Source organism: Danio rerio, chromosome 5 (assembly GCF_052040795.2).
Source record: "Danio rerio strain M-AB ecotype USA chromosome 5, GRCz13ab, whole genome shotgun sequence".
NCBI classification, from domain to species: Eukaryota; Metazoa; Chordata; class Actinopteri; order Cypriniformes; family Danionidae; genus Danio; species Danio rerio.
In genome coordinates, this window is record NC_141025.1 from 9,257,466 (window position 1) to 9,275,493 (window position 18,028).

Below are 18,028 nucleotides of genomic sequence, written 5' to 3' on the forward strand. Positions count from 1 at the left end.
CTGCCTTAATAGCTCACAAATTTGAGTTGACATCTCACAATTTTGAGAAAAAGGCAGAATTACACGCATGTATCACACTATTTTGAGATAAAAACTCGCAATAACCTTTTTTTGCTTTTAATCAGTGGCTGGAACTGGCTTCCATAAACATCAGCTTGCACATCATTAAACAATAATTACAAAATGATCATAAACCAACATCACATACAACCAATCATTTCTAATAGACATGCTAATACAACATAGAAAAAAATTAATAATGTTGTTTATATTTTGATTACATATTTTTATGCACTCTTTTTCTAAAACAGCAGGATGATTTATAAACATCCACAAGGACTTTTTCTCACCATTGTGATTGTGCGTGTTGTTCAGGTGGCTGTGTGTGTGAGAGCCGAGGGCGTTGATCGCGCTGCAGTAAAGGCAGTTCTGCTCTGTGTGTTCCTGTAAGCCTGTGGTCTCCTCTGCCCCCAGCAGGTGGTGCTGCTCTGACCGGCTGCTGTTCAACAGCTCTGTGATGCTCACCTGCTGCTTCAGTGGAGGCCCACGACACGATTCCAGAAAACCTGAGAGTGCAGATATGCAAAAAACACCACACAGATGAAGTGTTTTAATATTATTAAGCATTCAACATTCCTGTTAAAGGCATTAAAGGAGATCTATTACGCAAAAGTCACTTTTGTAAGGGGTTGTGTGTCAGCAGTGTGTGAATATAGCCAGCCTCTAATGGGAAAAATTAATCAATTCTACTTTTTATAATCACACTGGATAAAAACAGTCTGCTGAAACACTCTGATTGACATTCTCCCTTTGTATGTGTCACCAGATAGGGGAAAGCCCAGCTCATTTTGACTATCCCTCATTAGCATAATTAGCCCCGAGTGAGTAGCAGCGATCCGCTATTAGAGTTTTGAATCTGCCGCTATGCTGACACACAGGCATTTGTGGTTCCACCCCCTTTTGAAAAGAGCAAAATCTCATTTGAATTTAAAGCCACAGTCACCAAATCGCCATAATGAGGATTCCTAAAAGAGGCAGCTTTGCAGAGTTATAAAACATTATTTGTGTGCTATTTTGAGCTGAAACTTCACATACACATAGCGACATCAGAGGCTTATTTTACATCTTGTAAAAAGGGCATAATAGGCCTCCTTAAAAGGGAAAGTTCACAGAAAAAAGAAAAAAGTATCAACTCTCAAGTGGTTTTAATTTTTTGTGGTTTTCAAAAGAAGATATTTTGAAGAGTTCTAAAAATCTGTATCTATAGTAGGAAAAAAAATACTATGGAAGTCAATGGTTACAGGTCTTCAGCTTTCTTCAAAATATCTTGTGTTCAATGGAAGAAAGAAATCCAAACAGGTTTGAAACAAGTAAAGTGACAATCTTCCCCAAGTTTGGACTCAACATATAAAATATATGTAGTCAATAATCATAATTTCAGTCAGTTAAAACATCACCATGATCTGAAAACTTTTTTACAATTAAATTTTGCAACCCAACTAAAGCATGATTCACTTATTTAAACTCCATTAGACTTTCTGTTATAAAATTATAGGTGAGCATTTTAACCTAGATTAATCTCACTGTAATCTTGGAATTAATCTACATTAAAATGGCTCATTTGAATTCTGCCGAAGGCATTCAGAATATGTGTGCTATCCAAATAATGACTGAAAGTAAGTCTTTGAGAACGGGTTTCTCAAGCCAGGTGGCGCATTAGACCAGGGGCTCATCTCCTGTTTCCAAAATGCATCACAAACTGCTTGAGAAACTGTTCTGCTATGATAATTGGTGATGAAAATAAATGATGTTCAATAAGATGTACTTGTGTTTACTATCTGTTTATTCAGTTAAATATGATTTTTGAACTACTTTGAACTGTAGGCCTACAATTACTCCAAACAGCGATTTTAAATCACCTTAATGCAACTAAAGTCATAGCTGAACTAAACAGAACTGGAAATAAGACACGTGGCAGATATGCAGATATTAGTGGCATTAATGTAGTAAACACAACGATCAAACTATTACCATCATGTAGGACTTTTCACCATATTTTACGACAAGATCCACACGCGCGGCTATCAGTAAAAGACTGTGTATATACATATACATATATATATATATATATATATATATATATATATATATATATATATATACACACACACACACACACACACACACACACACACACACACACACACACACACACACATACACACACACACATGCGCACGCACGCACGCACGCTGTCACGCACGCACGCAAACACACACGCACGCAAACACACACGCACGCAAACACACACACACACACACGCACTAAATTGTGGAAGATTTTTTCTTTCCATTCAGCGTGCGTTAAATTCCATAACACTCTCACCAGTCCTTACTCCTTATTTTAGTCTAATACCCCAGTTTGTCACAGGGGCATGAATGAAAAGTTCATGAGTTAAAGTGAAACTGCCGAACTGCAGTTAAAGTCAGCCAAATATACAGGAAACTCTTACATGAAAGCACTTCACGTAAACACCTTAATTATATTATTGTCTATTAAGGCAAATAACTAGATTACAGATGTCCATGTAAGCGTAGTCAGTGGTGTCTTCGACGCAAGTGAAAGATCCAGAAGGGCATCCTGCTGATTTGATTCAGAAGAGCATTTGTTTGTCAGATGGCTCTCGGTCAGGTATACATCCGCGCTAAAATATCAAGGTTAAAGTCATCACAGCTTGCGTAGAACAGACCCAGCTCCCAACTTTGAGAATAGATTAACGGCGATTTTTTTATCACTCGATAAGAGTCTCGCGTTATTGCAGCACGTTAACGTACCAACACTGTATAAAATAAACTTGCGTTTTACCAGACCCTCGGTTTACCCGCGCTGCAGTTGTTCTCGATTAGTTCAGTCACAGCAAGCTGTCATGTACTGTTTGTGTTCGGTTCACTGAATCACGCATGTGCAGTATTATTTGTTCATCCCTTCTCAGATCTGATCTCTGTGCACTGTTCTAATGCTGCACTCACACCAGACACGGAAGCATCAAGCGTGAGTTATTTACACGTTTAGTCAATGCAAAGACACGAATAGACATCCAAGCGGAATGCTTCCATCATCCAGGTTAAGTTTCTAGAGGAGTTTATGAACTCTTAGAGCTGGGTGTACCTGTGAAAGGATCTAATGGACTCAGACACGGCTCCAAACAAATCGATGCTGATTTTCAGCATCCATAAAGCACATAAACAGTTATTTTCTCAATAAAATCTATGATGCGAATTTGCGTCTGTTCTGAAGCGGATTTGACGTGCGAATGAAGCAGATTTTGATGTGAGAATAAAGCGAGTAAACTCAAATGTGCACATGTCTATTTACGTGTTCCATGTCTGGTGTGAACACAGCATAAAAGCTGAATATCTAGGGAAATTTCGAGCAAGAGGGGGGTATCAGGCATGTTAAAAAGTAAGTAGTTTGTGGATAAGTGCTTAATGTTACTGGAGACGCAAATTGATTCAAATGTAATTTGAAACAGAATAGTGTCCCCTTCACTTTTACTGGGGCATTAGGACTTACGCAGACCACAGGTTGAGCGCCCCCTGCTGGCCACCACTTCCAACAGCAACCTAGTTTTCCCATGTGGTCTCCCATCCAGGTACTGACCAGGCTCAGCCCTGCTTAGCCTGGTCAGGGTGATATGGCTGTGGCAAATGACTCAGTTTGATTTAGTGAATTAGTCCAACCGGTTCACTTAGAATTCTGGTTAAAAAGAATGATTCGTTCGCGATTGGGATACAGAAATAAAACCCATTATTGGGCACAAATGTGTTAAAGTAATAAGGTGATTTAAATGACCTTGAATGTGGCATGGTTGATTGGAGTATTTCAGAAACTGCTAAACTACTGGGATTTTCCCACACAACCATCTCTTGGGTTTACAGAGAACGGTCCGAAAAAGAGTATATTGACATTTTAAATCATAATATTTCAAATGATTCCTGTTTTACTATAACTTTGATAAAATAAATACCTTTGTGATGAGAGACTTCCAAACAGCTTACACACTCTTAAACTGATATAAAACAGTGTATTTTTATTGAAATATAACCATAATATTATTAATGATTATGGTTATATTTTTATTGATATATAACGTTAATCATTAATATTATGGTCATTAAGCCTTTGATAGTCTTCGGTCATTTTAGACCAAACATTTTTTAGACAGCAATAACTAAAAAATTTTAATTACAACATAAAAAATACATATTGCTTTCAATAGAGAAACATGATGTTTTGATATAGAAAAAACATTATTAAACAATTATAAATTTGATTGATTTTACAAAAAAACAAAACAAAAAAAAACAGGGTATTTTAGAAGCCTTCGCCCCTTTTTGTTTGGCTAAAATCACAAGTGTGATTCCCATATAAGGAACATCAGAGAGTTAATAATAATTCTGAAAAGAAAAGTAAAAGTCGTACCATCTGATTCCCCAAAATTAAATTTTGATGATTTATCTCCAGCTGGAGGACTCGTTCTCTTCTGGAAATATGACGTTTCTTTAATCTAAAAAAAAAAAATACAAACACAGCACAATTAACATGACACAAAGGCTACTAGCATTTGTTTTTTTAATCTTTACCTCATCAAACTGTTAAAAACAATTTGCATGATCACAAAGCATCCTTCTGAATAAGTCATGCAATCAGAACTACATGTCATACACAGTAGAGGCACAGCAATGAACTTTTTTTAATCTGATTTTAAATGATCATATAATTTTTGTTTGTTTGTTTTGTAATAAATAAAATGATATACAGTTTAAGTCAGAATTATCAGCCCTCCTGAATTATTAGCCCCACTGTATATGTTTTATTCTCCAATTTCTGTTTAACACAAATATTGATTCAACACATTTCTAAACATAATAGTTTTAATAACTCATTTCTAATAACTGATTTATTTTAGCTTTGCCATGATGACAGTAAATAATATTTGACTAGATATTTTTCAAGACACTTCTATACAGCTTAAAGTGACATTCAAAGGCTTAACATGGTTAATTAGCCAAGTTAGAATAATTAGGCAAGTCATTGTATAATGAGGGTTTGCTCTGTAGACAATCGAAAACAAATATTGCTTAAGGAGGCTAATAATATTGGTAAAAATAAAAAAAGCTGCTTCTATTCTAGCCCAAATAAAACAAATAAGACTTTCTCCAGAAGAAAAAATATTATAGGAACTGCTGTGAAAAATTCCTTCCTCTGTTAAACATGATTTGGGAAATATTTAAAAACAGGAGAGCTAATAATTTTAATTTCAACTGTATATACTCTACACCACCAAAAAAATTTACCTGAAACATATTGTTGATGTCCAGGGGCAGCGCCAGACCGATGTAGTCCTCACTGCAGCCGAAGGTGGCGCTAGAGACCATGGAGCGCAGGGAAGAGGAGCGCTGCAGAGTGGAGTGATTGATGGGACTCAACAAGTCCTCTTTATCCAGAGACGCAAAACTCAGAGCTTTCAAAAACCTGTAAGAGGAGTGAACACAAGCACATGCACTGCAAAATATTAGCTCAAACATCTCAATTCTCAGGTCCAGTTTCTCTAAATCCTGCCTAACAGAGACTCTACTTGGCTCTGATTGGTCAGTTAATTTGCTCAGATAGTTGTGATTGGTCAACCACGTATAGTACAGCAAGTGTTGGAAACCAAACAGCCATTACACCTTACTTAAATGGACCCTTGTCACAAGATGACTATGGCACATTAAACAAACATCAGCATCTGATCAACCCACTGGCAAGGCTGTAATTTTTTATTTAAATAATAATAATAATAATTCACCACAACACAACTAATGACACAACTAGGCATGGGACGAGGTACACCATGGTTTGGAAAAGTCGAGGTTTTAACACCGCAAAAATTTTCTGTGATACCGTTCCTTAAGCATGTGTACGCTTTTTTATTTACATTTTTTTAACAACAGCATCTCCAGCAGAAAAGATATCCAAAGATGCCAATTTAAATAATAAAGAAATCAGTCTTTTTGAAACTATCGAAGACAGCAGAAATCAATGATTCATTTTCATTATTTATCCTAACATGTTTAACTGCTCCAAAATATTATAAATGTTTCTCAAAATAGAATATTTTGTGTTCAAACTTAGTTTTTTTACACAGACATTTAAAAAGAATATATTTTAGAGCAGTAATCACAATACCGTGATCCCGTGACATTTTTATCCAAGGTTATTATACCGTCAGAATCTTATACCAGCCCATGCCTTCACACAACACCAACAAAGTCTGTAGGACCTGCAGGAGTAGAGTTATCATCAGCACTACATCATCTAGGTTAGGGCTATGGGATTCGGGGATATATCTAATTTGGATTTTTCTGACTTAAAAAATTGTGATTTGATTTGTGATTTAATTTTGTGAAGTCACGCTTCAGCTCCATGTCCTCATTAGTGTGCAGCACACACTTTAAACGAAGAGAATTCAAGATGCTTTAATTATATAGATTTATTAACCATCTATATGAATAAAGCCTACAGTTGAAGTCAGAATTATTCGCCCCTTTGAATTTTTTGTTCTTTTTTAAATATTTCCCAAATGATGTATAACAGAGCAGGGACATTTTCACAGTATGTCTGATAATACTTTTTCTTTAGGAGAAAGTCTTATTGTTTTATTTTGGCTAGAATAAAAGCAGTTTTTAATTAAAAAAAAAAAAACTTTTTTGGGACAATATTATTAGCCTCTTTGAGCTATTTTTTTCGATAGTCTACAGAACAAAACCATCATTATACAATAACTTGCCTAATTACCCTAACCTGCCTAGTTAACCTAATTAACCTAGTTAAGCGTTTAAATGTCACTTTAAGCTGTATAGAAGTGTCTTGAAAAATATCTAGTCAAATATTATTTACTGTCATCATGTCAAAGATAAAAGAAATCAGTTATTAGAAATGAGTTATTAAAACTATTATGTTTAGGAATGTGTTGAATTTTTTTTCTCTCCTTTAAACAGAAATTGGGGGAAAAATAAACAGGGGCCCAAAAAAATTATCGGTTGGGTTTCTGAATATTAATCAAGCTTGGATACATATTTATGTCATGTTAATATATTTAAATTGGATTAGCATTGCAACCTTTTGTGATTAGCTAATTGTCATGCTTCAAAATGTGATTGCAATTCAATTTTGATTAATCGCTCAGCACTTATCAAGGTTCACGGTTTTTCAGCAATATCTGACCAAGTCTTTCAGGTACATCAAAATTCAGTCACTAACTCACTATGAAATGTGAATGAATGACTGACAGATGGAGAATCTACAGTTTTTAGGGGACACTGACTGGGACAGGAACTGTCACACAGGACGGGATGCTCTTTTGTACTCTACAGTCTTCCTATGATAGGAACTCTACTGTGGGTCAAAGCTAAAGAGGGCACTGTACTTTTGATCCACTCTACCCACCATGGCACAAATGTTCTGGACAGTCTGCGACTGGAGCTGAACGGCCCAAAATACCTTTTAGGAGAACACCTGAGGACCAGCAAAAACACCCTGATCTCCAGCTGCACGTTTGTACATGGGTGAATGTCACAACATGTCAAGAACAAGTCATGATTTAAACCAAATTCACCAACAAGCATATAACATAATTTCTTATTTTGGAAAAAAAATATAGATAATGGCACAAAATACTTGTATATTTAATTATTTTTTATTATATAAAACTATTAAAAATCAATTGACAGACAGACAGACAGACAGGGATGGATGGATGGATGGATGGATGGATAGATGGATAGATGGATAGATAGATAGATAGATAGATAGATAGATAGATAGATAGATGGATAGATGGATAGATGGATAGATGGATAGATAGAGGGATGGATAGAGGGATGGATAGAGGGATGGATAGAGGGATGGATAGACGGATGGATAGACAGATGGATAGATAATGTATGGATAGATAGATAATGGATGGATAGATAGATAATGGATGAATAGATAGATAATGGATGGATAGATAGATAATGGATGGATAGATAGATAATAGATGGATAGATAGATAATGGATGGATAGATAGATAATGGATGGATGGATAGATAATGGATGGATGGATAGATAATGGATGGATGGATAGATAATGGATGGATAGATAGATAATGGATGGATAGATAGATAATGGATGGATAGATAGATAATGGATGGATAGATAGATAATGGATGGATAGATAGATAATGGATGGATAGATAGATAATGGATGGATAGATAGATAATAGATGGATAGATAGATAATGGATGGATAGATAGATAATGGATGGATAGATAGATAATGGATGGATAGATAGATAATGGATGGATAGATAGATAATGGATGGATAGATAGATAATGGATGGATGGATAGATAATGGATGGATGGATAGATAATGGATGGATAGATAGATAATGGATGGATAGATAGATAATGGATAGATGGATAGACAGATGGATGGCTAGACAGACGGACGAAGGGATGGACGGATGGATGGATGGATGGATGGATAGATAGAAAAAAAAATTACATTTACCAAACATAATTAAGTAATAATTTTATAATATTATAATATTCCATATCTAATTTTGAAATGAAAAATGCTACTAAACATTATTTGCTACCATTATTTCATATAGTAACTAATTGCCAAAGGCAATAAAAACAATTCAATAAAATAAATTAATAACAAACTAAGTATGATATACATTACAAAGATGATTTAATATATATTAGAATACTCACAAAATTAAAAAATTACTTGGACATATTCAAGTTGAGTAGGATACAGCCGCATCTACTTAAAACCCAAAGCTAAATGTCACAAATTACATTTAGGGACAAAATAAACAGTAAAAGATAATGATATTAATATCAATAATAATAATAATAATAACAACAAAGAATATACAATGATAAAAATAAATAAATACAGTATTTTCTATTTTATTTTTCTATAGGTCTACACAATACATTGTTTCAGCATCGATATCGCAATAGTCACATCGCAAAATAAGCAATGTTGAGTCTGGTTTACAATTGATCATTTTGTAAGTCTTTTTTGAGGCCTGTGACAGTTTTTAAAAGCATTCAGGCATAAAAAAATTGTTCTGTTTGTAACTTTAAAAAATGAATACCGATTCCTTTCATTGAATTATTCATACAACAAAGACTACATAGTATTATTTTACACTGTTTACCTGAATACAATAAAACTATCGAATGCTGTTTATTTAATTAGTATGTTTTCATTTATTGAATTTGTCTATTTACCTGTAGATTGTTTATCATATTTGATGCAAATGCACGTCCATCATACCACTCACTTTAACATGATCAATTGTTTCCAAATAGTTTTTCCAAGTAACTGTATTCACATCGCAATAAATAGCAGCAGAAAAAACTATATTGCAGTGTCAGATTTTTCCAACATTGTGCAGCCCTAATAAGTGCTATACTGACGGTGCACACCAGTTAATACACACTAGTCTAAATACATAATATAAATGAATGTTGCATACCTGCGTGGAGTGAGCCGTGAGTCAAGGCTGCGTGTCTTCATGGTGATGGTGTCAGTAAACAGCACGTCTTTAGCAGGAGAAGCCAGCGCTTCGCTGTGGGACAGGGATGGGTGAATCCTCTGCTGCTGCAGCCGCTTCAGCGTAGCGTATCCCAGCGCGTCCCGTGGACTCGTGTACATGTAACTACAGTCCACCAGGCTCTTAATAGTAGCCACTGAGGGCGATTTCAGTGACTGCGCTCGCCGCGGCAGCGTGTGCGCCGATCCAGGAGGAACCAGCGATGTGGAATTCGACTTAGAGAGAAGAATATGATTATTAGGACTGAGCGAATGCTGCATTTTGACCGTCCTAGCGCTAACCACAGTGTTCAGACTGGCGCAGTCTGTATCCATCGCAGGCTCTCGGGATGGCGAGGAGCTCATGGAGCTGATCCCGCTAGTGGTGGTGTCCGTGTTAAAACTCTGACTGCGGCTTTTAAAAGTCCCGCCGCCGGGTAGGACAGATGCACCGTCGCAGGTTAAACGCTCTCTGCTGTTTCGTTCTCTTTTATATTGATTCCTGGATTCAGAATCTGTCGCGTACGGCTCTGCTAGTGCTTTAATACCAACGAATGACGTCTCTAGGCTGACTGTGGGGCTGCGGGGCATTCGGCTGCCATTGTAAAAGACTTCAGAGTGTCCTGGAGAAGAGTTTGCGACTTCAGCGATGCTCCGGTTGCAGTGCATGAGCCGGAGCTCATCTGGGGTTTTTGCTGTGAAACTGGTGCCTTTTGTGTCCGTCGGGCTCCGGCCTTTCTTACTAGGGAGGGATAGTGAGTTGAGAAAGCGGTTTCGGAGGTGCGAAGGGGTCAGGATGGTGAACGGGCTGCGCTCTTTGGAGGTTTTGGCGTGCATGCTGAGGGAGGAGTCCTCGTAGATGTCCAAACCCTCACGATCATCATCCATAAAGTATAAACCTGCGGTAGGAGAGACGTGTGAAGTTGTAGAAAGGATGTAAGCACCCAATTGCAATGATTGTTTATGGATGTATTGTAATTATAAACTTACTAAAATAAAATCTGTGGAGATTTTTTGCCATTTCTGCACAGAATTTTGTAAAAACTGATTAATTTGAGAGTATAGTAACTAAATACAAATACAAATTGTAATTTCAATACAAATAAAAATGTAAATACTTGTTTAATAAATAAATTTAGTATCATATTTCTTTAAGAACATCTATAAACATTTTGATATTATTTAAAAAATATTACCAAAATAATATAAAAATATAAAGAGTTTTGCTTTTTGTGAAACGTGGTAAACTATATAATTGATAATTATATTCTATTAATTATATTATATTATTATATTATATTACATTATATTGTATTTTATAATATAATATAATATAATATAATATAATATAATATAATATAATATTATATATTATATTATATTATATTACATTATATTACATTATATAATATTATATTATATTTTATTATATTATATAATATTATATTATATTTTATTATATTATATTATATATAGCAAATTTTCTACACACCATTAGTTTAGGTTTTAATTTATAGTTATTTTATTATTATTAGTTTATTATTTTATACTATTTTCCATTATAACTAGTTTGTAGTAACTGCTCTTTTATTTACAGTGAAGAAAAAAGTATTGAACATGTCATGTTTTTTTCTGGGAATAATATTTCTAAAAGAGCTTTTGACATGGAATTGAACCAGATTTTTGGTAAAAACTCCATAAATACGAACATTAAACAAAACAAAAAATGAAACAAAATCTTAATGGTTCTTTGGGTCTTGTTTATCAAATCTGATCTTTGATTTGTATTTTCTATTGGATTCAAGTCAGGCGATTGGCTGGGCCATTCTACAGCTTGATTTTCTTTCTCTGAAAGCATTTGAAAGTCTTCTTGGCTGTGTTTTGGATCATTGTCTTGCTGAAATGTCCACCCTGGTTTCATCTTCATCCTCCTGCTAATGCAGATGTTGGACTGAAGCAGCAAATATTCATTTGCACTGAGGAAGGACTGAGGTTTGCTGAAGAACTACTGAGAGATTTCAGCTGCTGTCTGCGCTTTCGCTGCCTTTATACACCTCACTTCTTCATGTGTTCGATACTTTTTCCTTGTGTTATTTCATTTTATTACAAATAACTTAATTTTTAAACTAATTACATTTGTTTTCTTTGCATATATGGATTTCTTTGGTTTTCATCAACATCCAGTGAAAATTTCAAGTCAACGGCACCATTAAAAATAGTTTTTCTGAGAAAAATGCTGATGTACTTTTTCCCCCACTGTATAATTTGTCTCAATAATATCCGTTTATTTTATCATTCCCTTTTTTAAAGGATTTGGTTTAGATTGAGAGGAACTACACTGCAAAAAATGCTTTTCTTACTTAGATTTTTTTGTCTTGTTTCTAGTCCAAATATCTAAAAACTCTTAAATCAAGCTGAATTTTCTAGACAAGCTAAACATACTGTCTTGTTTTAAGAAATAATATGCCAAAATTAAGTAAGTTTTTTTTCTTAAAACAAGTTAAAAAATCTGCCAATGGGGTAAGCAAAATAATCTTATGTCAAAAGGAAAAACAAGATTATTTTGCTTACCCCATTGGCAGATTTTTTAACTTGTTTTAAGAAAAAAAACTTACTTAATTTTGGCATATTATTTCTTAAAACAAGACAGTATGTTTTGCTTGTCTAGAAAATTCAGTTTGATTTAAGAGTTTTATTATTTTTAGCTCTTTTGCTCCGATTAGAAACTTTGCAGTGTGAAAGTGAACCGCTCCAAGAGCAAAGAGCAACAATGTAACATTTGTAATCTCTGTTTTGGAAGAACTGAATCGATTCACAGGTGTGAAAGCACCCTTACAAGCTTCCCGATGGCAGGAATGTGACAGTTAAGAGGTTAAACAAGTACAGTAGCATAAAACATTTTGTAAAACTCAGTAAACTAAAAGGAAGTGAAGAGTAATGTGTGCATGGACTGACTGGGCTGGCTCTCGCTCTCGCTGTTGTGTCGTGAGCTGGTGGACTCAGAGTTGAGGCTGAGAGTGCTGGGGACGGAGGACAGTTCACTGGGCAGAGGAACCTCCACCTCATCGGGGACCACGGGCCACTGCTGCCTGCGACTATGACGAACGGAGTCCCATCCTGAAGCCTTCAGCACATCACTGCCCTGCCGCGTCCGGCTGATCACACCTAACACATACACACACGTACTGCACAAACACACACACCTGACTGTCACTTACTGGCCATATGATGCAAGATTATTTTCAAAGAGACCATATTTGTTTGCTTTCATGATACTTTAAATGAATAACAAATACAGAAGCTCATTGAAATATAATATTTTGCTAATTTATAAATAACATTATAAATAAATAATGTCTATAAAAAATAAACAGAGTTTCTGCAGATTTAATCAAGTCAAATTTAAGACCCTTTCGAGACCACTATGAATTAAATGTTAGACTTGCACAGAGCTAAACACTAATGATTATTTATAATCTAATGTAATTATTGCTTAGCGGCATATTTTAATGTGCCAAAACAAGAAAACTCTAGCGGTATAGACTTTTTTCAACATAATGTTTCTTTTTCTTTTTTGAATGACAAGTTTAACATTATTAAAAGTTTATTTCATAGAAAGACAATAACATAAATAATCAAAAATATACATTTGTCGACTTTTGGTCCAAATTAATTGAGTTTAATCTATCATGTGAAGTAGGGATTCTCAACCGATGGCCAATGGCGATCCTGCAGGTGAGCCGCTTCAAATAAACACTCGATATTACACTATAATTTTTGGATTTCATTATAATATGTTGTATTAAAACGATCGAAGTAATGCACTTTCTCCTGTTTTCTGATTGACTAATTCAAACTCTGCAGAAAAACAGTCTTATGACCGCTTCTGCGGCTAGTACACGCAAGTCTGTTCATTCACAAACTATGCGTGAAGTGAAAGTCTCTCTTCGTGTATTTTTGTGTGAACTATTTAATATATCCACATTTTGATTAATGTCCTGTGAGTGTTTTATAAAGGACGTGCGCCCCTACAGGAAAATCTAGCGAGGCTCAATGATGTTTCTGTCAAATAATGTAAAATGAACTTGTATAGAAGCTTCAGACGCACACTGGCGGAGCTGTTCACTGTTCCTGTCAGTGACCTCCCAATAATATCCTGCTGCAAACTCAACTGCCATCAGAACGATGTGTTTCAACAGATTTATGGTGTTTTACTGTATTTTACATTTGTATTGTATTGTACTGTATATTTGTAAATAGCAAATATTTAATAGTAGATAATCGGTCAGTCCAGTTTAAAGCAGAAACTGGTCTTTGGCAATCTCCCTGTTGACCCGGGGTTCTTTTTAAATCTGTTTTGGTTAAAAAATAAATAATTTATTTTAATTAATAAAATTATATATGTATTATCATTATATATATATATATATATATATATATATATATATATATTTATATATATATATATATATATATATATAAATATATATATATATATATATATATATATATATATATATATATATACATATACATATATACATATATACATATATATATATATATATATACATATATATATATATATATATATATATATATATATATATATATATATATATATATATATATATATATATATACATATATACATATATATATATATACATATATATATATATATATACATATATATATATATATATATATATATGAGTGTGTGTGTGTGTGTGTGTGTGTGTGTGTGTGTGTGTGTGTGTTAATAAATAAAGGTTTAAATGAGCATTTCATACAAACATTTTAAAGAAATTAGGGGGGCCTTTAAAAATTGATCGGAGAAAGTGAGCACCGAAGTGAAATAGGTTGAGAACCCCTGATGTAAAGTGATGTTGATCTGTTTTCTTTTTCTGATTAGGGAACTTAATTAAGAAAAAAAATGCTGAAAAAAGTCAAACAGCTATTGTAAATTGTATCTCTTTGCAACAAAAAAGTAATATTTAAAAAACTGTACGTTTTATTGAGATGGATTGTTGGTGATTGGATGGATGTCGGTGCGATTGGGTAGCTTTACTTGGACAGAGGGAAAACTGAGACATGTTTAAAATGATTTAAGTCCTACAAGAAAATATTTCAGTGAATTTAAGACTTTTTAAGGCCTAAAATTTTGTTTTTGAAATTTAAGACTTTAAGACCCCGTGGGGACGCTGATGGAATAAATATATATAATGCAATTTCCAATCACATAAATTTAAATATTAAAAATAATAAAATGATAAAAATTTAATTTAAAATAGTTAGGGCTGTCAAAATTAGCGCGTTAAGACATGGCATTAATTAGAATTATTTAATGTGTAAAAAAATAAATAACACAAATAATGCAGTTGCAGTTTTTTCTTTTTCCTGTTTTGGCCGACGTGTGTTCAGGTAGGGCGCGTCCATAAAGCCAACCTAGGTGGCAGAATTGGGCAGCAAAATAGTGAAAAAAGTTCACTTTCATCCGCTACACCCACTCCCTCCCTCACGGTTCTCACTTTCGAACTGGTCACTTTTTTTTTCCCTGTCGGGTTAAGGGAGGCGTGATTGCCATTTGCCTAGAGCGTTACTTCAGCTTGCGCCGACCCTGCGTGTATTTAATGTGCAAAAAATTTCGATAAGACCAAGGACGCGCTTTTAGAAGGAAAGTGTCAGTATAAAACAATTAATGTTGCATTACCAGGCTATCCAGCGTGTCCTCCACAGTTCCATGCAATTTCGGGTGTTTCATTTTTAATCTTTCGACTTTAACTGCAGTTCAGCAGTTTACTCTCTTTCAGCATATTTTCATTCAGGATGATTTAACGGAATTTGATACCGCATGGCGAACAGAAAAAAAAAACCTCCGCATTTCGGTACTCGCGTGATCCTTTAAGGTAATCAAAAATCGCTGCTTACATGGTGGACTCTTAATCAGTTTTATCTTAATCATAAGATTGGAGTATTAGTGTCCATGTAAATAAAAGTGCCAGATGAAGTCACAAGCTGTCAAAGACAGCCCATTTCTCTGCCTTTAAGCTGCGTCATGAGCCCTCAAAAGCATCTTCTTCATGTTGCTGTGTCTCGATTGTAAAATACAGCCATACTTTAGCAAATTTGATGAACGTGATCGTGCGTGTTGATGAATCTGAAGTGATCCCTCGCTCACTGAGTGCGCTGTACTGCGTACATTGTCTGTGTGTGTGTGTGTGTAGTCCACTTAGAATCCAACATGGAAATAATTTTTGTTTGTTATGGACATTGATTGTTTTGAAATTCAAATGGCATTTACATGCCTGTGTTTTTATTTCTGTAATAAATAAGCCGTTTCGTAATCAATCATGATTAATTACATTAATTACGTTCCGTTATTAATTCATGATTAATTACAAAAAAGTGTAATTAATTACATTAATTGTTTAAATCATTTGACAGCCCTAAAAAAGTACATTATAAATAAATTATCTTTAAGTTAACTAATGCAACTGTTGAATAATAAAAATAAATAAATAAATCTTGCCGACCCCAAATTGCAAGTTTTTTTGAGGGCGTCCACAGTCATTAACTTATAATCCCATATACTTCAATAAAAGGTAGACTTACCCACGTATAGATAAAACCTCACAGTGCTGAGCCAGAGCAATAATATCAGGAATCACGTTTTCCTCCTGGAGGAGGTTTAGACCCCAGTTTGAGCTGCCAATGTTGCCCTGAAACATTCAAAATGACAAATATTAATAACAATGCATATCAATAAACACAGAGTAAAAAGCACCACTGACCAGAGCCCAGAGCGCTGCTTTCAGCTGTTTAACACCTTCCCATTTATCCAGCACTGGAGATCGCACTGTGTAGCTCAGGTCTGGGATAACCCCCTAACAAATACACACCAAAATTGACAATGAAATGCACAAAACACACAGCATTTTACAGTCTACGTGAGCAGCAAGTGCATTATCAGATACCTGAGCTTCCAGAAGCAGACAGCCGGTTTTATCATGGACCAGCTGCCCGTATAAATGCACCGGGAGAAACACATTTGGCCTCTGTAACCTAAAATATGAGATACAAAATGAAAAGGTATATATCTTTTCATTGCTATGCCTTTTAATATTATTTTAGTATTATTTACATGCCATTAAAGCAGTTATATATATATTTACATAATTAGTCTTTATTTAATTATTGATTATTAGAATTGTGTATGAATTGTGGATTTCATATTTTATTTAAGTTTGAATAATTCTGTTGTGGCCATTTTATTATTATTTTTAAATATTCAAATATTAATTCAATTATTATACATTATACTATATTAAACTTGATTAATTATAAAAAAATCTAAATATTTTAAATAATTACTTATATATAGCATAAATTAAGAATCACATTAATATATAATGAAACCAGTAATATTCATGCATTAATTATATAGTATCATGAAATGTAGTATTTAAATAAATTATGAATTTTGAACGTTTTACATGCATTATGATGTTTATTTTACTTCAAGTTAAACATCTAAAAATTAAATTGAAATGATCTAAATTAAGGATAAAAGTATATACACAATAATAGGACAACATAACAAAATAACACAACAATTGAATGTATTTAAAATGTAAAACACAGTTGAAAAATATGAATATTAATCAACATAAAATACTATAAATTTCAGAAATCTATAAATTTACTTCTGTAAACAATTTAATAGTGATTTAAAAAAGACATTCAATTCAACCTTGCACAAAATAAATATATAGTACATAAAAAATAATGATAATGGCATTTTGGGGATAAAAATAATTGCGAGTGACAACAGATTCTCTGGAAACAATAATGCAATTACTAATGGTAAATCTCTATCTACGTATCTAATTCAATGATATTGAAAATTTTTTTTTTTATTTATTTTAAATATTTATACAAGGATTTTTTTAATCCCTGTTTTAGGGATGTTTATAAATGTTATTTCAAAAAAAAAAAAATGCAATTGCGTTTATTTTATATATTTATACAAGCTTGTATTTTATTTGACTTTTATTTAAATTACCTAAATTTTTGTTACAAAAATAAATAAAGCAGCCAAAATAAATCAATTCAATCGCTAACTATCTTTTTTTAAAGATGTTTAGAAATTTCACTTCAAAACGACAAAAAATAGAATGTTTTTTTTTATATTTTATAATAATGAGTTCATATTTTATTTGAGCTTCGTTTTAATTACTAAATAACTTTAGATAACAATAACCAAAATAAATCAGAACTCTTAAATCTCTATTAAACATAAAAATAAATATATGATTAAAATAAAAAATAATGATTTTAATAATGATTTTACTTTAAAACAACAAATAAGAGCCAGTTTATTAATT

General features: G+C 33.6%; 2 protein-coding genes across 5 annotated transcripts in view; one reads left to right on the plus strand and one right to left on the minus strand.

The window, feature by feature from the left end:
- osmr (oncostatin M receptor) overlaps positions 1–18,028 on the plus strand; it is a 151,812-nt gene that overhangs the window by 58,953 nt on the left and 74,831 nt on the right. The gene's annotated exons all lie outside the window — the stretch shown is intronic.
- Positions 1–18,028, minus strand: part of rictora (RPTOR independent companion of MTOR, complex 2 a) — an 81,558-nt gene that overhangs the window by 12,984 nt on the left and 50,546 nt on the right. For 3 of the 4 annotated variants that reach the window (XR_015490711.1, XR_015490710.1, XM_087253089.1), the window contains exons 27-34: positions 16,619–16,706; positions 16,436–16,528; positions 16,257–16,363; positions 12,597–12,826; positions 9,586–10,540; positions 5,358–5,535; positions 4,483–4,567; positions 351–566 (exon numbers count right to left, since the gene is read on the minus strand). Coding sequence is in view for 1 of the 4 variants with exons in the window: in XM_087253089.1 (XP_087109215.1) it covers positions 351–566; positions 4,483–4,567; positions 5,358–5,535; positions 9,586–10,540; positions 12,597–12,826; positions 16,257–16,363; positions 16,436–16,528; positions 16,619–16,706 (1,952 nt within the window). In the remaining 3 variants the exon portion in view is untranslated. Of the gene's footprint in view, positions 1–350; positions 567–4,482; positions 4,568–5,357; positions 5,536–9,585; positions 10,541–12,596; positions 12,827–15,040; positions 15,836–16,015; positions 16,364–16,435; positions 16,529–16,618; positions 16,707–18,028 lie in introns of those variants that run through there. The other variant, XR_015490712.1, reaches the window with a different exon arrangement.